The 10665-nt window shown below is 39.8% G+C and overlaps 1 protein-coding gene across 1 annotated transcript; it reads left to right on the plus strand.

Moving 5' to 3' along the window:
- The first annotated feature begins 9452 nt into the window (after positions 1-9452).
- Positions 9453-10447, plus strand: LOC110124329 (olfactory receptor 2T3-like). Its single transcript, XM_020872846.2, is given in 2 exon segments — positions 9453-10098; positions 10101-10447. Coding segments are annotated over 2 exon segments (993 nt in total).
- Positions 10448-10665: the final 218 nt, after the last annotated feature.

Raw genomic sequence — 10665 nt, forward strand, 5'->3', positions numbered from 1 at the left:
TTATTAGGAAAAGCAAAAGTGTTTTTCTTGAATCTTTTATGTAACACTTATAAAGAGGACATGCAGGTGGACAGTAGGCACATGAAAAGATGCCCGACATCACTAGTTATTTTTGTTGTTGTTCAGTGCTCAGTCATGTCCAACTCTTTGAAACTTCACGGACTGCAGCATGCCAGGCTCCCCTATCCTTCACCATCTCCCAGAGCTTGCTCAAACTCATGTCCATTGAGTCAGTGATCTCATCCTTTGTCATCCCATTCTCCTCCTGCCTTCAATCTTTCCCAGCATCAGGGCCTTTTCCAATGAGTTGGCTTTTCGCATCAGGTAGCCAAAGTTTTGGAGCTTCAGCTTCAGCATCAGTCCTTCCAATGAATATTCAGAGTTTATTTCCTTTAGGAAATCAAAATTACTAGAGAAATACAAATCAAAACTACAATGAGATATTACCTCACACCAGTCAAAATAGCTATCATCAAAAAAATCCACAAACAACAAATGCTGGAGAGGGTGTCAAGCAAACAGAACCCTCATGCAGTGTTTGTGGGAATGTAAATTGGTACACCTACTATGGAGAACAGTATGGAGGGAGGTTCCTTAAAAAACTAAAAATAAAACTACCGTGTGTCCCTGCAATTCCACTCCTGGGCAGATATACAGAGAAAAACATGACCTGAAAAAAATACATGCTCCCCAGTGTTCATTGCAGCCTGTTTACAATAGCCAAGACATGGAAACAGCCTAAATGTCCATCAACAGAGGAATGGATAAACAATATGTGGCACAAATATATAATGGAATATTATACAGTCATTGAGAAGAATGAAATAATGCCATTTGCAGCAACATGGATGGACCTAGAGAGTGTCATACTGAATGAAGTAAGTCAGACAGAGAAGGAGAAATATCATATGACATCCCTTATATCTGAAATCTAAGAAGAAATCATACATGAACTTACAAAACAGAAAGAGACTCACAGACTTAGAAAATGAACTCACAGTTGCTGCGGGGAACAGATAGTTAAGGACTTTGGGAAGGCCATGTACACACTGCTATATTTAAAATGGATAATCAACTAAAACCTATTGTATAGCACATGGAACTCTGCTCAATATGATGTACGAGCCTGGATGGGAGGGGCCTTTGGGGGAGAATGGATACATATATATGTATGGCTAAGTCACTTCACTGTTCACCTGAAACCAAACAACATTGTTAATAGGCTATACCCCAAAACTTCATCTTTTGGGAGTTTAAAAAGAAATACCTAAGGAATAAACCTGACCAGGAAGATAAAAGACTTAAATGCTGAAACAATAAAACATTGAATAAGGAAATTGAAGATAATTCAGAGAAATGGAACAACATCACATGTTCTTGGATGAAAGAGTTAATATTGTTAAAATGGAATTTCCCAAAGCAATGTACAGATTTAATGCAATCCATAACACATGGATGAAGACCTATGATGTTTTTTACAGAACTAAAACAAGCAAATAAGAAATCCTAAAATTTATACTCAATCACAAATGGCACAGAATTGCCAAGGCAATCCTGAAGAAAACTTACAAAGCTGGAAGCATAACCCACCCAGATTTCAACCCACATCTCCAGCTTAGGAGACAGACTCTTTACCATTGAGCCACCTAGGAAGCTTCTAGGGAAAATTGAATAGCTACATGCAAATCAATGATATTAGAACACATTCTCACACCATACAGAAAAGTAAGCTAAAAATGGCTTAAAAGGCTTAAATATAAGACATAACACCATAAAACTCCTAGAATGGAACATAGGCAAAACATTCTCTGTCATAAATCGTGTCATAAATCGTCAGTCTCCCCAGACAAAAGAGGTAAGAGCAAAAATAAATAAATGGGAACATATCAAACTTACAAGTTTTACACAACAAGGAAACCAAAAACAAAACCAGAAACAACAAGTGGGCTGGGAGAAAATATTCACAAATGTTGTGACCAACAAGGGCTTAAATTCCAAAATATATCAACAGTTCAGACAACTCAGTATTTTTAAAAATGAACAATTTAAAAATGGTGCTGAAGACCTAAATAGACATTTCTCCAAAGAAGACATAAAGGTGGTAAACAGGCACATGAAAATATGCTAAGCATCACTACTTATTAAAGAAACACCTATCAAAACTCCAGTGAGGTATAACCTCAAATCAGACAGAATGGCAAACATGCAAAAGTCTACAAATGATAAATTCTGGAGAGGGTGTGGAGAAAAAAAGAGCCTCCATACACTGTTGGTGGAAATGTACAATGGTGCTGCCATATGGAGGAAAGTCTGGAGGTTCTTTGTTGTTGTTCAGTTGCCCAGTCGTGTTGAACTCTCTTTGACCCCATGGACAGCAGCACGCCAGGCCTCCCTGTCCCTCACCATCTTTCAGAATTTGCCCAAGTTCGTGTTCATTGCATTGGTGATTGCCATCCAGCCATCTCATCCTCTGACTCCTCCTCGTTCTGCTGTCAGTCTTTTCCAGCATCAGGGACTTTTCCAATGAGTCATCTGTTCACATCAGATGACCAAAATACTGGAGCTTTAGCTTCTGCATCAGTCTTTCCAGTGAATATTCAGGGTTGATTTCCCTTAAGATTGACTAGTCTGAACTCCTTGCTGTCCAAGGGACTTTTAGGAGTCTTCTCCAACACCACAGTTCAAAAGCATCAATTCTTTGGTATTCTGCCTTCTTTATGGTACAACTCTCACAACCATAAATTACCGCTGGGAAGACCACAGCCTTGACTATATGGACCTTTGTCAGCAGGGTAATGTCTTTGCTTTTCAACACACTAGCTAGGTTTGTCATTGCTTTCCTGCCAAGAAACAATTGTCTTCTGATTTCATGGCTGCAGTCACCATCCACAGGGAGTTTGGAAGGTTCCTTAGTAAATTAAAAATAGAGTTATATATGAGGGCTTTCCCGGTGGCTCAGCAGTAAAGAATACACCTGTAATGCCAGAGGTGTAGAGATGAGGATTCAATCCCTGGGTCAGGAAGATCCCTTGGAGGAGGATGGCAATCCACATCAATATTCTTGCCAGGAAAATCCCATGGACAGAGGAGCCTGGTGAGCTTTACTCCATAGAGTCACAAAGAGTCAGACATGGCTGAGCAACTAAGCAATAAGTACAAGCACAGTTATATGTGATCCAGCAATCTCACTCCTGAGCATATCCAGAAAAGATGAAAATTAATTGGAAAAGATACGTGCACCCCAATGTTCATAAGCAACACTATTAACATAGCCAAGACATAAAAGAAACTTAAATGTTCATCAACATATGAATGATATAAAGATAATTGTTATATATCCATCTATATGGGGCTTCCCTGGTGGCTCAGTGGTAAAGAATCTGCCTGCAATGCAGGATACTGCCTGCAATGAAGGAGATGTGGGTTCAATTCCTCGGCCAGAAAGATCCCTTAGAGAAGGAAATGGCATTTGACTCCAGTATTCTTGCCTGGAAAATCCCTTGGACTAAGGAGTCTGGCAGATTACAGTCCATGCGGTCACAAGAGTCAGTCATGAATTAGTGACTAAACCACCATATACATATATATATATACACATACGTATACATATATGCATATACACATCTGTATCTATATATCTATGTGCTGTGCTGTGCTTAGTCACTCAGTCATGTCCCACTCTTTGTGACCCCATGGACTGTAGCCAGACAGGCTTCTCTGTCAATGGGGATTCTCCAGACAAGAATATTGGAGTGGGTTACCATGCCCTCCTCCAGGGTATCTTCCCAACCCAGGGATCAAACACAGGTCTCCCTTATTGTAGACAGGTTCTTTACCACTGAAGGGAAGCCTTATTTATATCTATATACAATAGAATATTACTCAGCCATAAAAAAATGAAATACTGTCATTTGTAGCAACATGGATGAACCTAGAGATTATACTACAATACTAAGTGAAGTACATCAGAAAGAGAAAGTGAAATATATGATATTATTTATATGTGACTGTGTGGATCAAAACAAGCTGCACACTGTTTACAATAGCCAGGACATGGAAGCAACCTAGATGTCCATTGGCCGACGAATGGATAAGAAAGTTGTGGTACTTATACACAATGGAATATTACTCAGCCATTAAAAAGAATGCATTTGAATCAGTTCTAATGAGGTGGATGAAACTGGAGCATATTATACAGAGTGAAGTAAGTCAGAAAGAAAAACACCAATACAGTATACTAACACATATATATGGAACTTAGAAAGATGGTAACAATGACTCTATATGAGAGATAGCAAAGGAGACACAGATGTAAAGAACAGTCTTTCAGACTCTGTGGGAGAAGTCAAGGGTGGGATGATTTGAGAGAATGGCATTGAAACATGTATATCATCATATGTGAAACAGACCGGCAGTCAAGATTTGATGCATGAGACAGGGTGCTCAGGGCTGGTGCACTGGGATGACCCTGAGGGATGGGATGGGGAGGGAGGTGGGAAAGGGTTTCAGGATGGGGAATACATGTACACCCATGGCTGATTCATGTCAATGTATGGCAAAAACCACTACAATATTGTAAAGTAATTAACTTCCAATTAAAATAAATAAATTTTTTTAAAAAAATAACATGGAAGCAACCTAGATGTCCATCAACAGATGAATGGATAAAGAGGCTGTGGTACATATACACAATGGAATATTACTCAGCCATAAAACAGAACACATTTGAGTCGGTTCTGATGAGTTGGATGAAACTGAACCTATTATAGAGAGTGAAGTAAGTCATAAAGACAAAGATAAATATTGTATTCTAATGCATATATACAGAATCTAGAAAAATGGTACTGAAGAATTTGTTTACAAGGCAGCAATGGAGAAACAGGCACAGATAATAGACTTGTGGACATGGAGAGAGGATGAGATCTATGGAAAGAGTAACATGGAAACCTTTGTTACCATATGTAAAATAGATAGCCAAAGGAAATTTGATGTATGGCTCAGGAAACTCAAACAGGGGCTCTCTATCAATCTAGAGGGGTGAATGGGGAGGGATATGGGAGTGAGGTTCAAAAGAGAAGGGATATAAGTATACCTATGGCTGATTCATGTTGAGGTTTGACAGAAAACAACAAAATTCTGTAAAGCAATTATCCATCGTTAAAAAACAAATAAAAAAAAAAAAAACAAGCTGGAGAAAATTTTTAAAGAGATGGGGGCACCAGATCACTTTACCTGCTTCCTGAGAAACCTCTGTTCAGGCCAAGAAATAACAATTAGAAGTGGACATGGAAAAGTGGACTGGTTCAAATTTGGGAATGGAGCATGCCAAGGCTTTATATTGTCACCCTGCTTATTTAACTTAGGTGCAGAGTACAGCATGCAAAATCCTGGGTTGGATGAATCACAAGCTGAAATCAAGATTTCTGGGTGAAGTATCAATAATCTCAGGTATGCAGATGATGCCATCCTAATGGCAGGAATCGAAGAGGAACTAAAAAGCCTCTTAATGAGGGTGAAAGAGGAGAGTGAAAAAGCTGGTTTGAAACTCATCATTCAAAAAGCTAAGATTATGGCATCTGGTCCCATCACTTCATGGCAAATAGATGGGGGAAAAGTGAAAACAGTGGCAGATTTTATTTCTTTGGCTCCAAAATCACTGCAGACAATGGTGGCAGTCATGAAAATAAAAGACAATGGTTCCTCAGAAGAAAAGCTATGACAAATCTAGATGGCATATTAAAAGGCAGAGATATCACTTTACTGACAAAGGTATGTCTAGTCAAAGCTGTGGTTTTTCCAATAGTCATGCATGGATGTGAATTGGACCATTAAGAAGGCTTAGCTGTGAAGAATTGATGCTTTTGAACTGTGGTGTTGGAGAAGACTTGTGAGTCACTTGGACAGCAAGGAGATCAAACCAGTCAACCTTAAGGGAAATCAACCCTGAATATTCATTGGAAGGACTAATGCTGAAGCTGAAGCTCCAGTTCTTTGACTATCTGATGCAAAGAGCCACCTCAATGGGAAAGGTCCTGATGCTGTTAAAAGATTGAAGGCAAATGGAGAAGGAGTGGCAGAGGAAGAGATGGTTAGATAGCATCACCAACTCAATGGACATGAATTTGAGCATACTCTGGGAAACAGGGGAAGACAGGGCAGCCTGGCATGCTACAGCCCATTGGGTCACAAAACTTAGCAACTGAACAGTAACAATAAGCCTCTATTGTATACTCAAGGTAAGACTAGATCATAAGACCTTGGAAATGTTTGTGAAACTACCACATCAGGGAAAGCTCCAAAAAATAATGCTCCCAACTTCACTTTTATTTTTGTAATTTGAATGAGATTCCTGTTCTTGTGAAGTTTTAACCTATATCCACAAATTGAAGGTGTTTCTGGGATACATAGTATGCAACCTTAGATAGGAGTGGGTAATCACAAAGGGACAATAAAAGATGTTGAATACTGCCCTTGATACTGACCAGATCACAGCCTGTGTGTCAACACATTATACCAAATCTATTATTCTTAATCTATGAAAACAGATAAAATCACTTTGATAGTAACAACTTACTTTCTTATTTTAAATCAATTCTGGGTCAAGTTCTGTCTCAGATGTGTATGTTCTGCCTGATACTGCCTTTCTGAAAATCAGAATTATTTTTACAAAGAGAGAGTGAGAGAACATTCTAAACAAACATAAAGTAGGAAAATGTGATTTGAAACTGGAAAACATACTGCTGAGCTTTAAAAAAAAAATGCAATATTTTTTGGAAAATATTTGGTTTTTGATAGCTGTGGCACCTAAATGGCAAACATGTTCAATCCCCATTGAAAATTCCATTTGGCTTGCCAGTCTTGTTAGCTTTCATGCTTATTCAACAATGTAAAGGACTAAACAACAGAAATTTATCTCAATTCCCTCATGTGAAGAAACTGATGATGTAACTTTCCCACTCTGTCTTCTGAATTTAAGCCTGATTGCCTGGCCTTGGAATGGTAAAAGCAGTTTCATTCAGCTTTTGTGTATCAGTTACTCTCTGGTAGAGAAGATGAGGTGAAACAAAACGTATGTGTTTTAAATGCTATGTTTGTCTTTTTGATGGAATGTGTTTTTTTTTTAACATCTCTTCAGAACCCTTTAAGGGTACAAACAAAAAAGGAGCAAATATGCCTGGTTACAGTTATTAATCTCTTATGTAATTCTGACTTTCAATTTCATGAAATCCCAAATTTTTTTTACCGAAGTACATTACAATATAGTTTGCTTCACATTTCCATGTGTCTTAGTTACTATGTGATTTTTTTTCTCTGCACATTTCTCTAACCTGGTGTGTAGCAACTCTGAAATTGATCAGACCCTAGTCAATTATGGAGCTCCTAACCTTTCCATAACATATAACTGAACTCTATTCTTAATTTAACAATTTTAGGATAATTGTGTCAAGCGTGGCTTAAGCAATTCAACTAGGATATTAAAAATGGAAATATTTAGGGAGAGCAGTTATTGAGCAAAACTGCTGGTTTATAGAGAGGGTTTCCCAGGTGGTGCTAGTGGTAAAGAAACCTGCCTGTCAATATAGGAACAGTAAGAGATGCAGGTTTGATTCCTGGGTCAGGAAGATCCCATGGAGGAGGACATCACAATCTACTCCAGTATTCTTGCCTGGAGAATCCCATGGACCAAGGAGCCTGGTGAGCTGCAGTCCATAGTGTTGCAAAGAATAAGACATGACTGAAGCGACTTAGCATGCATGCATGAAATTTACTAGTTTCCTGATTAAACTAAGATACAAGATCAGCATATTGGGTTTTAAGACTGTAGCTTTGTGTGTGGTACCTAACAGCTTCATATTGCTATATGTGTTCCTTACCATTTAACTCCATTCATTCATTCATTAACTATACATACACATAGAACACATAATAATTTTGACACTGTTTTCAGGGAATAAATGGCATCAACAAAAGGAAAAGTAATTATTTAATGCATGTTTCAATTAGAAAGTTGCTATTTAGGAAATCTACAGCTTTTGGTTTTGTGATTTCTTTTTTCTTTTTTGTTTATTTATTTATTTAACTTTACAATATTGTATTGGTTTTTCCATACATTGACTTGAATCCTCCTTGGGTGTACATGTGTTCCCCATCCTAAACCCCCCTCCCACCTCCCTCCCCATCCCATCCCTCTGGGTCATCCCAGTGACTTATAAAAATAATTTCTCTGTATGAAACATTAAATGCTTTAACCCTGCTTTGGTGTTATGAGAGGGACCAGGTAGAATGTTGCTGACCTCCTGTCTTACACCAACTATGTACCCTGTGTCTTCCTCCCCTGCACACGATCTGCACCCCGAGTGACCTTCTCCTATGACCATATCTGCACCCCAACTGCCATACTGTATTGTAGTGTGGTTGGCAACTTGAATGCCATCTTGCCCTGCACATGCTCTGCACCCCAAGTGTTCTCTTACACTGTGCAAGATCAACATCTCTCGTGCTCTGCACCAGGTTTGCAGCCCAAATATACTGTCCTGCACTGTCTGCACCCTGAGTGCCCTTCAGCCCAGTACAATGTCTGCACATCATATTCTTGCCCCCTGTTCTGCACCAGATCACCAACCTTACTGCCCTCCTCACTCTGTAAAAGGCCTCACACTAAATATCCTCTTGCCCTGCATCAGACTGGCATCACTTTTGCCGTCCTAAGCCATACAAAGTAGGCACACAAGTACCCTCTTATCTGTACAAGGTCTGCGCGCCTTCTGCCCGCCTTCCCTGCCCTAGGTCTGCACCCTGAGCTGCAATCCACAGGCAGGCTGAACACTGTTTTGATGCCCCTGGTGGTCCTGCTTCTGGAGCTTCATTGAGTAAAGAAAGGTTGAATAAACTGAAATATTTTTAGCAATGAAAGGGGGATTAATAGAGATGTATCAGGGGAGAAAATATTTAAGATTACAAGTTCTCAGTGAACTTTGGTTATATTAGTATCATTAATAATATTAATATTGACATTAGCATCATCTTTCATCACTGATTCCTGCATGGCCTACTGTGTCCAAAAGTGGAGGGGGAGCATCATTAGATGGCTTCATTTAACACTCACATTGTGTTACAGACTTAACCTGCGTTTCATACTTTAGCATTCTAATCATCCCATGAGATAAGCCCTTTTATATTCTCAGCTTAGGGAAAAAATAAATAATATTTACTGACTGTAAACAATTTGTCTATTTGTAGAGTTGTCACCTCCCCAGGTTTGTCTCATAATCTACTCTAGACTTATGGCCAATATGCAACCTGGACTTTTGGAGAAATTAGCTTTTATTTCTATATCAGTACAACTTCATATTTGAAAAAATAGTTCAAAGTACTTTTCTTATTGAAAAAAATGATTAAGAAAATCACATGCATATGAAATATCTGAAAACAATGACTCATTTCTTCCTCAGATGAAAACTATAACCAAGACCACGTATTCAGAGAATCGAACTTCACAGAATCAAACACTGAATACTGATTTCATCCTTGTGGGGCTCTTTGGTGAAACCAAACACGCCCTCCTCCTCTACACTGTGACCTTCATCTTCTTCCTGATGGCCCTGGCTGGGAACGCCCTCCTCATCACCCTCGTCCACCTGGAGCCCCGCCTGCACACCCCCATGTACTTCTTCATCAGCCAGCTCTCCCTCATGGACCTCATGTACATATCTGTGACTGTGCCCAAGATGCTCGTGAGCCAGGTGACAGGAGATCATACAATTTCTCCCTCAGGTTGTGGGATCCAGATGTTTTTCTATCTGACACTCGCTGGAGCTGAATTTTTTCTCCTGTCTGCCATGGCCTATGACAGATATGCTGCCATTTGCAGACCTCTCCATTATCCTCTGCTGATGAACCAGAGAATCTGTGGATGCCTGGTGTCTGGATGCTGGTTCCTAGGAATGGTGGATGGTTTATTGCTCACACCCATCATTATGAGCTTCCCCTTTTGTCATTCCAGAAAAATCCTGAGTTTCTTCTGTGAGGCTCCTGCCTTGATGAAGCTCTCCTGCTCCGATATCTCTCTCTACAAGATGGTAATGTACCTGTGCTGTGTTCTATGCTCCTCATCCCCACTGTGGTCATCTCAAGCTCATATGCCCTCATCCTGCACCTCATCCACAGAATGAGCTCATCGGAGAGTCGCAGGAAAGCCTTTGCCACCTGCTCCTCCCACGTGAGTGTAGTGCTGCTCTTCTTTGGTGCTGCGATTTACACCTACATGCTTCCTAGTTTCTACCACACAGCTGAGCAGGACATGATGGTGTCAGCCTTTTATACCATCATCACCCCTGTGCTGAACCCCCTCATTTACAGCCTCCGGAATAAGGATGTTACAGGGTCTCTGAGGAGCAGGATGCAGTCAGGGCTGAGCCTAAGAAAAGTTGTAAAGAAGAAAGCCTGAGGATGACCATATATTTTCCCCCTATTATATTATTCCTCCCCTCCCTATTTCTCCTCTCCTTTGTCACTTGTTTCCAGGGCCACAAACACTGAGCCCAGTAATCACTTTCTTCTTTCTTATGCATGTGATATTTCTTCTCCATGTGATTTACCTATCATAATTTATCTCATTATATTCAATGTCTTTGTACTCCATTTGTCTGTGATATGATAGCTGTC

The sequence above is a fragment of the Odocoileus virginianus genome, chromosome 3 (genome assembly GCF_023699985.2).
Source record: "Odocoileus virginianus isolate 20LAN1187 ecotype Illinois chromosome 3, Ovbor_1.2, whole genome shotgun sequence".
Lineage (NCBI taxonomy): Eukaryota > Metazoa > Chordata > Mammalia > Artiodactyla > Cervidae > Odocoileus > Odocoileus virginianus.